Source organism: Phoca vitulina, unplaced genomic scaffold, assembly GCF_004348235.1.
Source record: "Phoca vitulina isolate PV1807 unplaced genomic scaffold, GSC_HSeal_1.0 scaffold47, whole genome shotgun sequence".
Taxonomy (NCBI): Eukaryota; Metazoa; Chordata; class Mammalia; order Carnivora; family Phocidae; genus Phoca; species Phoca vitulina.
In genome coordinates this window covers 2,105,867-2,122,844 of record NW_022589750.1, presented here as the reverse complement: position 1 = coordinate 2,122,844, position 16,978 = coordinate 2,105,867, and the positions used below count along the sequence as shown (strand labels likewise).

Sequence of the window (16,978 nt, the reverse complement as noted above, 5' to 3'; positions counted from 1 at the left end):
GGGGGGGGCGGCGGCCGGAGGGCTCGGAATTGGGCCCGGGGGCCCGGCGGGGAGCCCGAGGAGCTCGAGACGGGGAGGGGCCAAAGCCCCGGATGGGGGCGGAGGGACGGCGAAATTGTGGGGAGCGCGGTATGGGGGGGGCAGGTGGGGCCGCGTCCGGGTTAGAGCTCTCTGGTCTGTCCCAGCCGCGAAGTGGCGTTGGATGTGTGTGCCTGTGTGTGTTTAGGGTGGGGGTGAGGGGCGCGCCGGGCCTCGTGCTCAAGTAGAAGGGGCCGGAGGGCGGGGAGCGGTTCAGCGTGGTCATCCTGGACCCTGGGGGCCGGCGGGCTGCGTGTGCGGTCTCGGAGGGCCCCGGGCGGTAGATCGCGACCGGGTAGGAACTCGGGGCACCGGGCGCGTGTGAAGGACAGGGGCAGGCGGCCGCCCGAGCTCGGTCCGGGGAGCGGTATGGCGGGGTGGGGCGCCAAGAGATCGAGTAGACTGGAGTCTAGAGAAACCGTGAGTTGGGGGGGCGGGGCGCCAGGCCTCCGGTGGGGGGAAGGGGAGCGCTATAGCGAGGCCTGAGAGGGCGCCGCGCCCTGGCTCCGCCCCTCGCAGGGCGGAAGGGGGAGCAGGGGCGGGTCCAGCACAGCTGGGGACCTGCTGGCCTGGCTGGGGGACCTGAGGGAAGAGGGGTTCGCTCGGGACCTCCGAGATTTAGAGGTGGGGTTTCGCACAGATTCTTTGCTGGTGCCTTGACTCAGCTTTTATTGCTTTCACAGATCCACCTCCGACCCTGAAGCCAGAAACTCAGGTGAGCTTTCCCTTACCTTTGCAGCCTAGTATTACTGCCGGATGCCCTCCCCCTCCCCTCTTTCCTTCTCTGGCCTTTTCTAGATCCCTCACTCAGGGGAGTATACCTTCGGGAATGCCCCTCTTCAATTCCTTGCGATACATGTTTCCTTTCAGCCACCAGAGAAGCGTCGGAGAACAATTGAGGATTTCAACAAATTCTGCAGTTTTGTTTTGGCCTATGCCGGTTACATCCCCCCTAGCAAAGAGGTAGGGTCTGGAGGACGGCCAGCTTGACGGTGGGATCCTAGGCCGTAGAGGGGTGTGGAGCAAAAGGGATTGCGGTACTTTATAGGAGAAACCTATCAGATGTGATGGGGAAGAGCAGGGAAATTGGAAACTGGTGGGAACACTAGTCCCTTGGGGTGGCTTGAGCAGCAGTGAATGGCCTGGGGGTGTTCATGGAAGGGCTTCTCAATGCACTGGAGGAAAACAGACATAAAGAAATAGGGCTCTGGTCTGGGGGAGACAGTGCTGTGAGGCAGGCGGGGCTGGGGAGATGGCCAGAACCTGAGGACAGGGGCAACAGGGAAGTTTGCAAGAGGAGGTGCTGAGGGGAATCGGGGAGGGGACAATTCTGAGTGTAGTGATTTTTGGGTGGTCTGGGCAGGATATATCCGGGTAGATCTTGTCCCTGGTTTTCAAGCTGGGTTCGTAGAGGGGCTGGGATACCACCGGGCCGCCTGCTGACCCTGGTCTGTCCCCTTTCAAGGAAAGTGACTGGCCAGCCTCTGGCTCCAGCTCTCCATTGCGTGGCGAGAGCGCGGCCGACAGTGACGGCTGGGACTCGGCCCCCTCAGACCTCCGAACCATCCAGACCTTTGTTAAGAAAGCAAAATCATCCAAGAGAAGGGCGGCTCAAGCAGGTCCCACTCAGCCAGGACCCCCGAGGTCCACTTTTTCTCGTCTGCAGGCCCCTGACAGTGCAACCCTGCTTGAGAAGATGAAGCTCAAGGACTCTCTCTTTGATCTAGATGGGCCCAAAATGGCATCTCCACTGTCCCCAACATCCCTGACCCATGCCTCCCGGCCCCCTGCTGCTCTCACCCCAGTACCCCTTTCCCAGGGGGACCTCTCCCAACCTCCTCGAAAGAAGGACCGAAAGAACCGAAAGTTGGGGCCAGGAGGGGGGGCTGGCTTTGGGGCGCTTCGGAGGCCTCGGCCAGCTCCTGGGGATGGGGAAAAGAGGTCTCGAATTAAAAAAAGCAAGAAACGGAAGTTGAAAAAGGCAGATCGGGGGGATAGACTCCCACCTCCTGGGCCTCCCCGGGCACCCCCCAGTGATACAGACTCTGAAGAGGAGGAGGAAGAAGAGGAAGAGGAGGAGGAGGAAGACATGGCAGCAGTGGTAGGGGGTGAAGCCCCAGCCCCTGTGCTGCCAACACCCCCCGAGGCTCCTAGGCCCCCTGCTGCAGTGCACCCTGAAGGAGCCCCTCCCACTGACAGCGAGAGCAAGGAAGTGGGCAGCACTGAAACGAGCCAAGATGGAGACGCCAGCTCGAGTGAAGGCGAGATGCGGGTCATGGATGAGGACATCATGGTAGAATCAGGTGAGAGGTCTGGGGCTGCCCAGGGTTAGCTGGAGGACGGGCTTGGGCTGTTGCGGACCCAAGTGCTCAGGCAGAACACCAACCAAACCTTCTTTCCCCAGGTGATGACTCATGGGACCTGATCACATGTTACTGCCGAAAGCCCTTTGCAGGGCGGCCCATGATTGAGTGCAGCCTGTGTGGGACCTGGATCCACCTCTCCTGTGCTAAGATCAAGAAGACCAACGTCCCTGACTTCTTTTACTGCCAGAAATGCAAGGAACTGCGGCCAGAGGCCCGGCGGTTAGGGGGGCCTCCCAAATCTGGAGAGCCCTGACACCGCCGTCTCCAGGCTGGGACTTCCAAATGACAACGTGACTTGGGAACTGAGCCTCAGGGTCCTCAGCCTATCCCCTGGAGCTTGGATTATTGTCCCACTTCAAGGCAGGAATTCCCAAGGGAGGCTGGTTTGGGAATGAATGGCTCACGTTCCAACCTTAACCTTTCCTTCCCACCTTGTGGACTTGAACATGGACCCATTACAGTTGGGGGTGGGAGGCTGTCTGGGTCCCTAGACACTTAATCTCTGTCCCTTAGACCTGCCGCCCCTCACTTTCTGGGCCAGGGTTGGAGCTGGGGTGGAATGGGACAGTTGTCTATAAAACTCTAGTGTAAATAGAGCACTCCCCTTCCTCATCTTTTCTTTTATCTCCCCATTTATTCTACACCGGTTGTATTTTTAATTTTGGACTTCCCCTTTCGGGCAGGGCAGCTCAGAGGTGGAGTACCAACCAGGGTCTGGCCGAGGGAGGAAGGAAAACAGAAAGGTGACGATCCGCTCGCTCACCTCTTTTGTTTTTAATAATATTGGCCAGCTGTTTGTACAGACAGCCTGCGTGTTGTAAATAAAGCAGAGTGGGCTCTTTTGTGTTTATAGCCCTCACTGACTGTCCTGCTTAGGAGGGAGGCGGTGGACAGGCCGGCCAGAAGACTGAAGCCCACCTCCAGAGTCGGAGCGGAAAACCACCCGGCTCTGCACCTCCTCCCGCCCCGCCCCCCCAGCCTCGCGGCCTCAGTTGGCTTGCCCCCGGCCCAGGACCCCCACCGCCCCCAGCCTGTCCCCCAACACGCACTGCTCCAGGGGGATCAGCGTTGCTTCGAGCCCCGCGCCTGGGTGGAGCAGAGCGGGGTGGGAGCCGGCCGCCAGCCCCCTAGGGCCGGGGCCAGCTTCGCCGGGGTACTCGGAGGACGCGGGTGGGGACACATTTGGGGGCGGGGCCGTTGAGGGTTGGGAGACCGTTGCTGAAAGCAACGATCACGTGGCGGGGGCGCTGGGGAGGAGCCGCGGCGGTCACGTGACCGCGGGAGTCACGTGACGGGGCGGACCGACCCGGGCCACGTGACATGAGGAGAGGTGGGCGGGGTGCTGAAGGGCGCCCGCGACGTCGGCGGCGGTGGCGCGCGGCGGCGACGGTGGCGCGCGGCGGCGACGGTGGCGCGCGGCGGCGGCTGCGGGATCCGCGGCATCGGGTCGAGCTCCACGGCCCGCGCCCCCTTTCCGTCGACCGCCACCCCGCTGACCCCTCCGCACCTCTCCTGCGCCGGCCGGTCCTGTCCGCGCTCGCGCGGCGGGGTGCGCGTGTGCGCAGGCGCGGCGGGGGCGCTTCGCCCCGTTGGGTGGGCGGCAGAGCCCGGGAGCGCGCGGGCGAGACCATGGCGGGCAGCGGCGCGGGGGGCGGCGGTGTCGGGGAGACCAAGGTGATATACCACCTGGATGAAGAAGAGACTCCCTACCTGGTGAAGATCCCCGTTCCCGCCGAGCGCATCACCCTCGGCGATTTCAAGAGCGTCCTGCAGCGGCCCGCGGGCGCTAAGTACTTTTTCAAGTCTATGGATCAGGATTTCGGGTGAGCGCGAGGCCTAGGTTGGAACCGATGGTGGCCGCGCTGGGGTGGATTGGGCACTGTGGAGGGGCACAGGTCTGCTCTGGGCCATGCTGGCGTTTTCTGGGCTCTAGAGCAGCAGACTGTATTATGCTGGCCTTAGATTGGGTATCCCAGGATGGGCAAGGTTATGCTTGGGCAGATTGAGGCGCATGGAGCTGTAGGACGACGCAGCGGGCTGTGCTAAACCAGATTAGGGAAGATTAGGCTATACTGGAATAGAGTGGGGCGCACTGGTTGATTTGGGGGTAATCTGGGTGGTCTGGTGCATTCGGAGCAGTCCTGTAGCACACGGGCTCTGAGGGGTGTTGTGGAATCTCCTGGTGTGGATTGAGCTGGGTCGGGGTACCTGGGGATATTCTGGGCTAGAGTACAGCAGATGGGATTGTTTGGGGACATTCTGGTCCGTCCGAACGCAGAGAATGGTGTATTGGGATGTTCTAGGCTGCTTTGGAGTAGATTGGGCTATCCTGGAAAAACTTCGGTGGTTCTGGTCTCTACTGGGTGGGATTGGTTGATCTTAGTTTCTGCTGGGGCCTAGTTTTTATGGAGACACTCTGTAGAGGGGGCAGACCCGGCTTTTGGGGGCTCTGCCAGTGTAGACAGCTGTATTGGGATAATGTCTATATTGGTACAGACAGCTGCATGACGGGACACTCTAGGCTGTTGCTAGAACATGTTGGGCTAACCTGGAGTAATTTGGGTCATTCTGGGCTAGACTAGCACTTTGAACAATAAATGTCTTCCTAGTTTTTCAGCCTGAGCTCTCTAGGTAGCCAGCCTCAGCCCTTGAAGGCAGGCTGGATTAGACTGGGATAGTCCGGGGTCTGGGATAGTGGAATGGACTGGCCTCTACTGAGAGATTGATTGTTGGACGTTGGGAAAGTGGGACTGTCTTGGGAGTTACCTGGGAGTTAGATCAAGGTTCTTCTGTTTGTTAGCGGCATAATCTGTGAAATGGACACAGTTTGCGGAAAAAGCTTAGTATAGGTAAGCGACGCACGGTGATTTCTTGGTGAGTTGTAATCGCGACTAGTATTGAGTCTGACTGGTCTGTAAATGAGATCACTCAGAATAATTTTCCAGGTTAGGCTACGCCGAGGCTGGGTTACGTAGCGAAGAATGCTGCGTTATACTGAGACAGAGTGGTGGTCGTGATCGGGCTGAGTTGCCCCATTGATAACAGATGGGATTAAGTTTTCATGTATCCAGGCTCTTAGAACCATACTAGACTAAAGGGTTAATCAGACAGGCTGTCCTAATTTGGAGGCGAGGATGTGTCTGTGTGAGAGAGAGAGTCTGTTCGGGGTAGAGAGTCTCATAGTTCATATGTTTGTTTAACAGATACTTGTTCATGCTCACTAAGCATCAGGTTCCTTGCGGCGTGACCAGGATACAGTGTTCAACAGAATAGGCATCCATGATTTCTCATGGTGGTTGAGAAGAAGGGGCAAGTCCCATCCATCTCAAGGAACCCGTGGGAGAGATGACCCCAAGGCTGGGCTGCTTAGTGTAGAATTCCGTGCCACATGAGCCACAAGGGAATGGGAAACTGGGCTTCACCTCTCCTTGGGAGTGCTCAGCCTTGTGAGCAAGTACCATTCTTCGGTCTAATGGGTATTTGTACGTGGGGAAAGGTGGCGCATTTGGATAGCTTTCTGAGAGTGAGATAGAGAAAACTAAGGAAAGCATGAGACTACAGACTCCGGACCAAAGGCTTTGGGGACTGGGGATGGCGTGTGAGGAGCAGGGTGGAGGTTGGGGGAGGTGCCAGCAGAGCTCCTAAGGTTAGACAGACATTTGGGGCAGCTGGGGTCACCAGAGGGGATGGGACGGCCTTTGAGATTGGAGTGAGAGGTTTGAATTAGACTCAAGGAAATCTTTGGAGCAGTGTCAAAACCTGAGGATGAGTTGGGGAGAGGAGGAGGAGGAAGGAAAGGGGGTGAATTTGGAAACTCCTAGGTGTGAGAGCGAAGAAGCATTTCAGCGTCAGGGACGAGGACTTGGTCAAGGTGCGGGAAAGTCAACGTCCTCGACCTGGACGAAGATCGGGAGAAGCCTTGAACGGGGGTGCATGTGGGGGGCGCTAGGCCATTCTCACTGGCCTTCATGCTGTCCCTCGGCAGGGTGGTGAAGGAGGAGATTTCGGATGACAACGCCCGCCTGCCCTGCTTCAACGGAAGGGTGGTGTCCTGGGTGAGCGCCCCCGTCCCCCCTGCAGCCGCCGGACTCCTCTGAGCCTCAGTCTGCCCCCTGCCCAGGAGCTGGAGGCCCTGGCTCCTTGCTGCCTCACCGGCTTGGAGAGCCAGCTGGAGCTGCTCAGCCTTCTTCTGGAGCCTCTATTGCTCGCTCCTGCTTTTTCGGTGCTTTCCGCCGGCCGTGGGCTTGCTCAGACCCTGTCCTCTCCCCGAGTCCCTTCCCTTACTCCCACCTCAGATGCCTCCCTTCCTGGTTGAGCCGGGTTCTGTCATTGCATCTTTCCAGCTAGTGTCATCAGATAACCCCCAACCTGAGATGGCTCCCCCAGCCCACGAGCCTCGGCCCGAACTGGCGCCACCCCCCCCACCGTTACCCCCGTTGCCCCCGGAGAGGACCAGCGGCATTGGGGACTCCAGGCCTCCGTCCTTCCAGTGAGTCTTTGGGATTCTTGAGTCCAGGGGAGGGAGGTGAGGAGGGGACTCAAGCCCCTGGGGGGGACAGTTGAGGACTTGAAGCCCTGTCCCCCTGACACGTCTCTGCCCACCCAGCCCTAATGTGTCCAGCAGCCGGGAAAACCTGGAGCCTGAGACCGAGACAGAGTCGGTCGTGTCTGTGCGGCGGGAACGGCCTCGCAGGAGAGACAGCAGTGAGCATGGCGGTGAGGGGGGCAGGCCCCCGAGGGTGCGCCGGGGCTGGGGAGGGCTCGGCCCGAGGCGCGATGAGGGGAAGCAGCCCGAGGCCTGGGCTCCTGAGGTTCCCGTTCGCACGCAGCGGGGGGCCACAGGCCCAGTGGCCCCTCAAGGCTGGAGCGCCACCTGGCTGGCTATGAGAGCTCCTCAACCCTCATGACCAGCGAGCTGGAGAGCACCAGCCTGGGGGACTCAGACGAGGACGACACCATGAGCAGGTACGGCCCCGCCCCTTCGCTTCCCGCCCGCGGCCGCGCCTCCCATCTCTCTGCCGGGCCCCCCCCAACCTCGTCTGCCTGTGAGCTCCCCTTCCCGACCTCCTGACAGGTTCAGCAGCTCCACGGAGCAGAGCAGTGCCTCCCGCCTCCTCAAGCGCCACCGGCGGCGGAGGAAACAGCGGCCGCCGCGCCTGGAGAGGGTGAGGGGCTTGTCGCGGGACAGCTGGACCTTGGAGAAGCTGGGGGCCCGGGCTTAGGGGGCCCGGGGAACAGGAAGTGAGACTCTGGGGCTCGGCCCCGGGTCCTCGGAGGCAGCCCAGCTCCTTCCCCGTGTCCCCCACAGGCCTCGTCCTTCAGCAGCGTCACCGACTCCACCATGTCTCTCAACATCATCACCGTCACGCTGAACATGGGTACGAGGGGGCGCGGGGGCGGGGGGGTCGCGCGCCGGGCGGGCTTCCCCTGGTCACGTGCGCGCCCTCCGCAGAGAAGTACAACTTCCTGGGCATCTCCATCGTGGGCCAGAGCAACGAGCGGGGCGACGGCGGCATCTACATCGGCTCCATCATGAAGGGGGGCGCCGTGGCGGCCGACGGGCGCATCGAGCCGGGCGACATGCTGCTGCAGGTGGGCTGCCCCGGGGCCGCGGGCGGCGGGGTGTGCGCCCCGGGCAGCTGCCCCTGACCCACCGGCCCGGCTTCCAGGTGAACGACATGAACTTCGAGAACATGAGCAACGACGACGCGGTGCGGGTCCTGCGGGACATTGTGCACAAGCCCGGGTGAGCCGGCGGCCCTGTCCTCTCGTCTGTTGCCCCGGCCCGTGGCCGCGCGGGTCCGGGGAGCGTGCGGGGCACAGCCGCGTAATGTGACAGATGCCCACGGGGCGAGGGAATGCCTGCGAGACCCCCACCTGCATGCCTCCGAAGTCCCCTCCCCGCTCTCCCTGGAGGGGACGGCCGTCCTGCCCTTGTCCGTCGCTCTGTATCTGCTTTGCGCGGTCTTACCGCCGTGTGTGGTGTGCGTGCGCATGTCCGTCCCCGTCCCCATCCACGAATGGCGTGGCTTAGCGTCCCTGTTCCCGGACCGGCTCCGGAGGCACCCTGATTGTGTGTTCCCTCGCACGGGTCGGCGGCGTTTCTAGAGTTGTCGCTGTCAGTGGGTCCCCTGCGCCAGAGCCTCCCCACCTCAGCCCTGCAGCCCAGCCCCGTCTGTGGTCTCTGCTCTGTCCTGTCCCTCTGTCCTCTGCCCTCCCAAGGCCCCGCCCCGCCCCCCCCGCACCACCCCTGCGTGACTGCTTCCCCCCTCCCCACAGCCCCATCGTGCTGACGGTGGCCAAGTGCTGGGATCCCTCTCCCCAGGCCTATTTCACTCTTCCTCGAAGTGAGTGCTGCGGGGGCAGGAGACTGGGGAGCCGGGGTTGGGCCTCCAGGCAGCAGGAAGGGCTGGAGGAGGGTCAGGGCAGAGGTGGGGTGGGAGTCAGTCAGGGAACGGCAGGGAGATGATCGTCGCAGGGGCCTTCTCTGTCCCAGACGAGCCCATCCAGCCCATCGACCCTGCTGCCTGGGTGTCCCACTCGGCCGCGCTGACCGGCACCTTCCCGGCCTATCCCGGCTCCTCGTCCATGAGCACCATGACGTCGGGGTCCTCTCTGCCTGAGGGTGAGCCCCCAGCCCACCTTACTGTCCCCTCCCTGGAAGGCCTCTCACCGGAGCTGTGCCCGCTGCTGCTTGGCAGTGGGCCCCACCTCGGACCCGTTTCTTCCCGCACAGGCTGTGAAGGCCGGGGTCTTTCCATCCACACGGACATGGCATCTGTGACCAAGGCCATGGCAGCTCCAGAGTCTGGGCTGGAAGTTCGGGACCGCATGTGGCTCAAGATCACCATCCCTAATGCCTTTCTGGGTATGGCTGGGTCCTGGACGGGTGGTATGGGAAGGAGGGGGGGCAGGAGGAGGCCCCAGCTGGGAACGGCGCAGGCAGGGGTGAGGCAGGAGTCCGGGAGGAGAAGCTGAGCGCTTCTCTGCTCGGGTGCTCCCAGGCTCGGACGTGGTCGACTGGCTCTACCATCACGTGGAAGGCTTTCCCGAGCGGCGGGAGGCCCGCAAGTACGCGAGCGGGCTGCTCAAGGCGGGCCTCATCCGGCACACCGTGAACAAGATCACTTTCTCCGAGCAGTGCTATTACGTCTTCGGGGACCTCAGCGGCGGCTGCGAGAGCTGTGAGTCTCTTGTCCCCGCCGCCCCATCCTGCCTCTCCAGCCGCACCCCTAGCCCAGAAGCCAGCCGGGGCCGCCTTGGACGGTCGCGCAGCGTGTCCTGTGTCAGGCCCTGCCCTGGCTGACGGCACCTGGCCGTGCTCCGTGGGCGAGCGCGTGGGACCCGTGGCCCTGGGCGAGCTGTGCCCTGGCGGCGGGGGCCCACGGGGAGTTTCCTGTTGGAGGCCCTCGTCTTCGCCCCCCTCGTGGATGGTTCTGGGGAAAGGGCACCTCCGAAGCAGTGATTCTCGCTCCTCTGCTGCGTTCCAGACCTCGTCAGCCTGTCCCTGAACGACGACGGCTCGAGCGGGGCATCGGACCAGGACACCTTGGCCCCTCTGCCCGGGGCCACCCCCTGGCCCCTGCTGCCCACCTTCTCGTACCAGTACCCGGCCCCCCACCCGTACAGCCCCCAGCCGCCGCCCTACCACGAGCTCTCGTCCTACACCTACGGGGGGGGCAGCGCCAGCAGCCAGCACAGCGAGGGTGAGTCACTGTCCCACGCCGGTACCGTGCCTGGGGACGGCCCCCGGGGGGGCGCCGGGGAGGCCGAGGGATGCTGGGTCAGGGCTCAGGTGGCCGCACCCCCCACCCCCCACAGGGAGCCGGAGCAGCGGGTCGACGCGAAGCGATGGGGGGGCAGGGCGCCCAGGGAGGCCTGATGAGCGGGCCCCTGAGTCCAAGTCCGGCAGTGGCAGTGAGTCCGAGCCCTCCAGCCGCGGGGGCAGCCTCCGGCGGGGCGGGGATCCCGGCGGGGCTGACGGGGGCCCTCCCCCTTCCCGGGGCTCGGCAGGGGGTGCTCCCAACCTGCGAGCCCACCCTGGGGTCCATCCCTACGGACCGCCCCCGGGGATGGCCCTCCCCTACAATCCCATGATGGTGGTCATGATGCCCCCGCCTCCACCCCCCGTCCCTCCAGCCGTGCAGCCCCCAGGGGCCCCTCCGGTCAGAGACCTAGGCTCTGTGCCCCCAGAGCTGACAGCGAGCCGCCAAAGCTTCCACATGGCCATGGGCAACCCCAGTGAGTTCTTTGTGGATGTCATGTAGAGCGCACAGGATCTCCTTCCGCGGCCCGTCCTGTCTGGCCCCTGCCGGCCGAGGGGCTTGCCACCGTGACTCACGGGCAGTGCCTGGTCCCTCCCCTGCCCTCGGGGGTGTGTAAGGGACCTTTGGTTATTTTTAGCTTTACTGTTTTTATAAGCGTTTGCGGGGGGGGGGGGGGGGGTTGAAATAGACTTTCGTACATTTTTTGGACTATTTTTTCAGTAGACACTTCCTTTTTTTATATGAAAAATCCCTGTCTCCCGGGTCCCTTCTTCTAACCCCACAATGTGACCTCCTGCTGTGCCCGCCCCGGGCGTTAGCTGTGTCCTGGGCAGGGTGGGGGGCGGGCAGCGGTACGCTGGGAGGAGGAAGGGGGTGGGCACCCTAGCCAACAGTCAGAGGAAGCTGGGGTGTTCGGTATTGGGGGCCCACGTAGCTGCTTTTGTTACTCTATTTATTTAGTCACTTGTATAAAACCAAATAAAGCAATAGGGGCAAACTCCCCACGCCTCTGGCTCCTTTCTTTGGGAGGGAGGCAGGCAGCGAGGCCGTGAGAGCAGCGGGGCCCTGGGCCAGGCCCTCTTTAAGGCAGAACCAGGGCCTGTGGGGGGCGCTGGGCTTGAGAAGGCACGGGCCGGGCCCTGGCGGCGGGCAGCAGTCAGAAGCCCAGGGGGTTGCTGGTGACCATGCCGCCTCGCTCCACCAAGGCCGTGGAGATGCTCTTGAAGTTACGGAACAGCTCCTGTTGTTGCGGGTCAGACTGCAGGGCGGCCATGTTCTCCCGGACCCGGGCTGCCGCCTGGGGACACAGGAGGAGGGGTTCAGGCCCGCGCCTCGCGCCCCCCGCCTGCCCTGGGTAACCCTGAATCTCACCTCGATACACCAGCTGTCACAGAGCATCTTCTCATGCTGGGCTGTAGGGTGGCCCTCGCTCAGGGATCTTGAGGCCCTGGTGCCAAGCAGGAAGGGCAAACAAACCTGGGCCGTGAGCCTGGCCCGGGCACCCCACCCCCCCACCGCTGCTGCCCAGGCCGCCTCCCCCCGCCCCGGCCGCCGCCGCACCTGGACAGAACTACCACCATGGCGTAGAGGTCAATGGCACTGTCGGCCAGACGCTGCAGCACGAACTGTTCATCTGTCAGGTAGACGGGCCGGGGTCGGCGGGTGAAAGGTGGGGGGACTGGGGGGGGAGGGAAAGGAGGGGACGGGGCAGGGCTCACTCACTGACGATCCCCTTTTTGTGTTTTATTAGCTTCGCCTCGACCACAGCGGCAAACTGCTCCAGAGCCTTCACTGTCTGAACAGAGAGGGAAGGCACCAGCGCTCAGAGGGCCCAGCCGCACCTGTCCCCCGACATGGGCTACCGTCCCCCCCCCCCGACTGCTTACCAGCTCTCCGCTCCGATTCAGCTCCTGGTGGATGACAGCACTGAGACTCAGGCCACTGCCCAGCCCTGCCCGCCTTCGAGGAAGGGGGAATGTGACCGGTTAGTCACCACCCCCCAGCCCGCCCTGGCCCGCCCAGGCCCGGCCCGCTCAGGCTTACCTCCTCAGCTGTTTGCCTGCCTCTCCTAGCAGGAGGCCGGCATTCCCAAAGGGATTTTTTAGAGCGCTACCAAGTCCAGAAAGTTCCTTTCCTTTGTCCTGCGTGGGAGAAGAACCTAACAGTCAGGACGTGCTCTTCTTCCTACTTCCTCCCCCGAGTTCCCTCTTACCATACAGCCCTGCAGAGCCACAAACAGCCGGAGAATGTCGTTGGTCCCCTCGAAGATCCGGAAAATGCGAAGGTCTCGGAGAACGCGCTCTACCCCAGGTTCCTGCCGTGGGGGAAGCCAGAACACACGGCCTTGCTGAGCGGCGCCCGCCCGCCCCTCCTGCTCCCGCGGTGGCCGCCCCAGGCAGAGCGCCATCCCGTACCTTCATGAAGCCCATGCCGCCCATGATCTGGATGCACTCATCGGTCACCTTCCAGGCCGCCTCCTGGGGACCAAGAACCACGTAAGATTGGTCTTGGAGCCAGGCTCCCACCCTGGGCTCTCCCGCCCTATAGGCCGGGGACCTCACCGAGCCAAAGATCTTACTGATGGCGGCCTCGATCTGGAAGTCCGTGGCTCCCTGGTCCATGTTGGCACTCACCATGTAAGCCATGGACTGAGATTGCACGGTTGGGGCGTGGGAAGGAAAAGGATGGTGTCAGACTCACCCCGATCGCCCAGAGCTCCCAAGACCAGGTCTGCCCTACTCCTCGAGGCCCTTGCCTTCACCACCTAGCTCCACCTGTCAGGCACGGGGACATACTTGGTCCCCTGAGCCAGCCCACTGGGGGCTTCTAGGTACTGCACTTGTTTGGAAGGGGAGAAGAGGTAGGTCGGGGCGCAGGTGGGATCAGCTTCAGGGACCTCTGAAGAACGACGGCCCTTGCCCTTCTGAGCTGACTATGCCTCCCCGCATCCCCTAGGGCATTGGTGTAAAGCTGGAGACCCACTGCCCCAGGTGCTGCTGGGGGTTGTAGTCCCACCGACTAGGAGGAGGGCCCGGGGCTCCGGGGAGAGGGCTGTGGGCGGACCCTCACCTCAGTCACGTACTGCAGCATAGCCATCCGGGCCAGCTTTTCCTGGATCAGCCCAAAGTTGTGAATTTTCTCCCCAAACTGGGTACGATTAGCAGCATGGTCCACCTGGAGGAGGGCCCGTGTGTCGCAGTGTGGTTCTGTAGTTTCTCCCCGCCAGGAGAGGGACAGGCTGCACAGAGACCCGAGCCCACGGGGAGGGGAGGGACAGGGCCCCACCCCGGGGAAGGGGGGACAGGGCGACTTTGTTTCCGGCCAGCTGGAGCTCAAGCAGGGCACTCACCGCCTTAGCAATGATGCCCCTCATGGTGCCCGCAAGGGCCGCGGCCATGCCGAACCTTCCGTTGTTGAGGATGTGCATGGCAACCTTGAAGCCGCCCCCCACCTTGCCCAGCACGTTCTCTGATGGCACCCGTACTCCGTCAAAGTACACCTCTGCTGTGTTCGAGGCCTTGATGCCCATCTTCTTCTCGGGGGGCCCGCTGTGACAGGGCAGAGAAGCAGAGGTGTGCTCGGCAGGCTGCCGTGGGGCGGGGGTCACTTTGTGGGAGCCGGGGGGCTACTGCAGCTGCCAGCACGAGAGAAGGTGTAGGCAGCAGGGCCGGCATGTGTGGAGGATGAGGACACCTGCTTCTCTAGCCTACCAGATGCTCGGCTCACTGGGTGCAGGAGCCAGAGCTTTATATTAGTTCCGTGCAGCTTAATCCCAAAGAGAACATGCCATCCAGCTGCTCTGGGTTTTGCACACATCCCCAGGGTGACCTGTGACACCATCTGCCCTGGACTGCAGTGCTGTGCCCCAGCCTGGCTCCGCTTCCATCTTCTCCCCAAACCCACTCACTGGGTGACACCTCCAAAGCTGCGCTCCACCACGAAAGCTGTGATCTTCTCCTTCACGGCCCCTGTGGCTGCGTCTGTGACTGGTGTCTTGGCAAAGACCGTGAATACATCTGCCAGGCCCCCGTTACTATGGAAAAATGAGGGGCAGTCAGGATGCGGGGGACAGAGCAGTGGGGCCTGAAACTGGGAAGAGGTGGAGAAGAGACAAAGGCGGGGGGCGGGGGAGGATTGCCTGATCCAAATCTTGCTTCCATTGAGGGTATAATATTTCCCACAGGGGCTGGGCACGGCTGAAGTTCGGATGGAGGCTGCGTCGGACCCACTGGAGGGCTCGGTTAGACAGAAAGCAGCTATGGTTTCCCCTGTTGGGGAGAGAGCGCCTTTAAACTGGGTCCCAATGGGCATCAGAGGCCCCTCACTGTCCCCACCCTGCCCACAAGCAGCCTCAACGCTTCTGGCTGTGGTCAGGTTCACGTTTCCCCACCAGCACACTGATGCCTTCCCAGAATCTCCCCCAGCCAACACGCCCAGCTAAGCCATGACCTCCGTACCACCAGCCTCATTTGTACCAAGCCCAGGACACCCCCAATCCCCCCTGGGTCTCCTGGGGCTGCCTCACCAGATGCCAGTTTGGGGAGGTATTTTTCTTTCTGGGCCTTTGTGCCAAAGAGGAGGATGCCTTTGAAGCCGATGCTCTGATGGGCCCCCAGGGTGATGCCCACTCCAAGGTCATGTGTGCCAACGATCTCCACCAAGCGGGCATACTGCGAGAGGAAAGCAGGCCTCCGGGGCTGTTACTGGCTGCCCCGTGGGGGCCTTAGCAGGAAAGTGCGGGCAACAGGGCAGGGCATTCCCACATGGTGGGAGAGAGGGAATGTCCCCGTGGCAGAGAGGGACCCTGGTAGGGAGCTTCCTACCCTATTTGTCAGTCCCTCCCATTGGGACTTGTGAACCTAGGTGAGGTCCGTGGCCCTAAGGGACGCACATAGTTCGGTGTTTGGAAAGGTGTACGTCTGGAAACGTTGTTTTGTTGGAACAATGTGTGTGGACTGGTACAGTCACCATCCGAGAGGCCACAAGGGCGGTTACTTCACAAACCTGGATCCTGGGTCAGGTAAGAAAGGAGCTTAATCCACAAAGTTGCAGTAGACTGGGATGCTGGCAACCGGGCGGGGCAGGGGGGTGGGGGGGCGACGACCTCCCTCACCTGCGTGTTGCAGAGGCCCACACCACCCAGTTCACTGGGCACTTGCAGACCAAAGGCCCCCAGCTCCTTGAGGCCCTGCATGGTGGTCTCCTCCACCTTCTCCATCATGTCATTCTTGGCAGGATCGTTCACCTCCTGGAGAAGGCACAGGATGCTGCATCCAGGCTCCTTTTAAGCTGTTCAACACCGCTCCCACCCCATCAGGGACCAAAGCCCTGTATTCCCCCACCCGAGTCATTCCTCACCTCAAAGAAACGGGACACCGGCCCCACCAGCTCTTTGAGAAACTGTGTCTGCTCCTCGTTGAGCACTGTGGGGGGGGGGGGGGAACAGGCTGGTCAGGTCACCGGGCCAGCGAGGGACGCTGCCCCGCCCCACCCAGCTCTGACTACCTCTTACCAGACGGGTAGGGGAACACCTGGTCGGTGGTGAGCTGGCCCTTGAACATCCCCACAGCAAAGGACTTCGATTCCTGCACAGGGAGAAGGCGATTTCAGGGAGCTGTCTGCTGGGGAGGGTGAACCCCTGGCCTAGCTCCTCCCGGCCTGGAGGCCACATACCGCCTTGGCCTGCTTCTCCCTGGTCGAAGCCTCGGGGGAGGAGGAATTTGACTTCTCCAGAACCGCCTGGGGAAAGGGATAGTTAGCGAGACCGGGGAAGGGGCTTCCGAAGAGCCAAGGAGAGCCCAGCGGAAGAGCTGGGGGCCGGCGGAGGACGGCTGCGGCGACCTTTCCCCCAGTTCCGACATCAGGGCACCCTGGCCTGCCCTTTCCCCTACTTTCTCGGTGCCAGGCCGGGAGGCAGGTGCCCGGGACGGAGAGGGAGACCCCTGCCGGCGGCGGGGAAGGGGAAGCCGAGGCGGACCCCCCACTCCCAGGCCGCCATCACTCACCTGAGCGGCCCCGCTGGCATAGGGTCGGCGGGCCGGGCCGGGCGGGGGCTGCCACACGAGCGCACGGGGCCGCGAGCTGGGGGGAGAGGGGGCTCAGTCCTGGCCCGGTCCCCAGACCCGCTGCCACCCGCCCCCGCCCCATCCCTCCTGTCCAGCACGCACCTTCCGACCCCCAACCTCTGCAGCTGCCGCCCCACGCTCGGGGCCATCCGTGCCGCCTGCATCTCCGAACCGCTCCGGCCGCCGCTGACACGAGCGCGGACCTACCGCGGTCGGCCCGTCTGCTCAAGTCTGGCTGCCCCCGTCCTGTCTTGACTCATCGTCCACAATGCACCGGGAGGCGGGTGGGCGGGGCTTCCGGTCTCTCGGGCATGCTGGGAGATGTAGTTCCGGGGCGCCCCCTCGCCCCTGCATTCTGGTTGACCTAGAGCGATCTCCAAACGTCCCCGTCTCCCCCAAACGCCTTCATCGCGCGCGTCCGAACTAGAGTGTAGCCTTCGGAAGGGGTGATGGAATAGGCTGGGGCGGAAGAGGGAGGAGCTTAGGCGACTGCAGCCCGAAGGATGGAGGGTAGACCAAAAGGAGGACTTTCCAGGTGGAGTTGTTAAGGGATAGGTGGGAAGAAAGGAGTGTAAGATAAATGCTAGAGGCAGAAGGAGGGAAAGACAACCCTTCGGGGTCCCTTGTGAAATTCGTCTCCATCAACACGAAGAGGAGGGACATGGTGGGGAGGGGGGACCCAAGCATATTCTTCTGAGACCTA

At 62.7% G+C, this 16,978-nt stretch overlaps 3 protein-coding genes across 8 annotated transcripts in view; 2 read left to right on the top strand and 1 right to left on the bottom strand.

Moving 5' to 3' along the window:
* The window catches only part of PHF23 (PHD finger protein 23), a 4,241-nt gene extending 948 nt beyond the window's left edge, over positions 1-3,293 (top strand). Inside the window, exons 2-5 of the mRNA XM_032431718.1 lie at positions 762-793; positions 949-1,041; positions 1,544-2,381; positions 2,483-3,293. Of these exons, the coding sequence (XP_032287609.1) occupies positions 762-793; positions 949-1,041; positions 1,544-2,381; positions 2,483-2,697 (1,178 nt within the window). The 3' untranslated portion in view covers positions 2,698-3,293. The remainder of the gene's footprint in view (positions 1-761; positions 794-948; positions 1,042-1,543; positions 2,382-2,482) is intronic.
* Positions 3,294-3,891: 598 nt separating this feature from the next.
* Positions 3,892-10,878, top strand: DVL2 (dishevelled segment polarity protein 2). 4 transcript variants are annotated; one of them, XM_032431710.1, is made up of 15 exons: positions 3,892-4,267; positions 6,430-6,499; positions 6,788-6,933; positions 7,051-7,148; positions 7,274-7,409; positions 7,519-7,609; positions 7,753-7,822; positions 7,897-8,036; positions 8,114-8,190; positions 8,724-8,791; positions 8,941-9,069; positions 9,181-9,312; positions 9,449-9,628; positions 9,935-10,150; positions 10,266-10,878. In XM_032431710.1, the coding sequence occupies exons 1-15, from the start codon at positions 4,074-4,076 to the stop codon at positions 10,709-10,711; spliced, it is 2,193 nt and encodes a 730-aa protein (XP_032287601.1). In that variant the 5' UTR covers positions 3,892-4,073; the 3' UTR covers positions 10,712-10,878. The 4 variants fall into 4 exon arrangements, with proteins under 4 accessions (XP_032287601.1, XP_032287599.1, XP_032287600.1 ...); XM_032431708.1 differs by having other exon boundaries at positions 8,923-9,069; XM_032431709.1 differs by having other exon boundaries at positions 7,051-7,160.
* A 15-nt stretch (positions 10,879-10,893) lies between these two features.
* On the bottom strand, positions 10,894-16,553 carry ACADVL (acyl-CoA dehydrogenase very long chain). Of its 3 annotated transcripts, XM_032431713.1 has the most exons (20): positions 16,378-16,538; positions 16,216-16,291; positions 15,884-15,949; positions 15,723-15,795; positions 15,569-15,633; positions 15,324-15,458; positions 14,736-14,880; positions 14,349-14,478; positions 14,118-14,243; positions 13,560-13,758; positions 13,280-13,384; positions 12,772-12,858; positions 12,625-12,687; positions 12,423-12,524; positions 12,254-12,351; positions 12,097-12,169; positions 11,933-12,005; positions 11,771-11,843; positions 11,582-11,657; positions 10,896-11,507 (listed from the first exon to the last, which is right to left on the bottom strand). In XM_032431713.1, the coding sequence occupies exons 1-20, from the start codon at positions 16,437-16,439 to the stop codon at positions 11,367-11,369; spliced, it is 1,968 nt and encodes a 655-aa protein (XP_032287604.1). In that variant the 5' UTR covers positions 16,440-16,538; the 3' UTR covers positions 10,896-11,366. The 3 variants fall into 3 exon arrangements, with proteins under 3 accessions (XP_032287603.1, XP_032287604.1, XP_032287605.1); XM_032431712.1 differs by having other exon boundaries at positions 10,894-11,507; positions 14,118-14,478; XM_032431714.1 differs by lacking the exon at positions 15,884-15,949 and having other exon boundaries at positions 16,378-16,553.
* Between the last annotated feature and the right edge of the window lie 425 nt (positions 16,554-16,978).

Excerpts from the sequence above, each read along its gene's own strand:
- DVL2 (XM_032431707.1), top strand. The coding sequence starts at position 4,074 with ATGGCGGGCAGCGGCGCGGGGGGCGGCGGTGTCGGGGAGACCAAGGTG. Across the intron at positions 7,823-7,896 it reads CACCGTCACGCTGAACATGG|AGAAGTACAACTTCCTGGGC; the intron begins GTACGAGGGGGC and ends CGCCCTCCGCAG. Across the intron at positions 10,151-10,265 it reads CAGCAGCCAGCACAGCGAGG|GGAGCCGGAGCAGCGGGTCG; the intron begins GTGAGTCACTGT and ends CACCCCCCACAG.
- ACADVL (XM_032431712.1), bottom strand. The coding sequence starts at position 16,439 with ATGCAGGCGGCACGGATGGCCCCGAGCGTGGGGCGGCAGCTGCAGAGG. Across the intron at positions 12,859-13,279 it reads TGCTGCAGTACGTGACTGAG|TCCATGGCTTACATGGTGAG; the intron begins GTGAGGGTCCGC and ends GTGCAATCTCAG. Across the intron at positions 11,508-11,581 it reads GTGACAGCTGGTGTATCGAG|GCGGCAGCCCGGGTCCGGGA; the intron begins GTGAGATTCAGG and ends CTGTGTCCCCAG.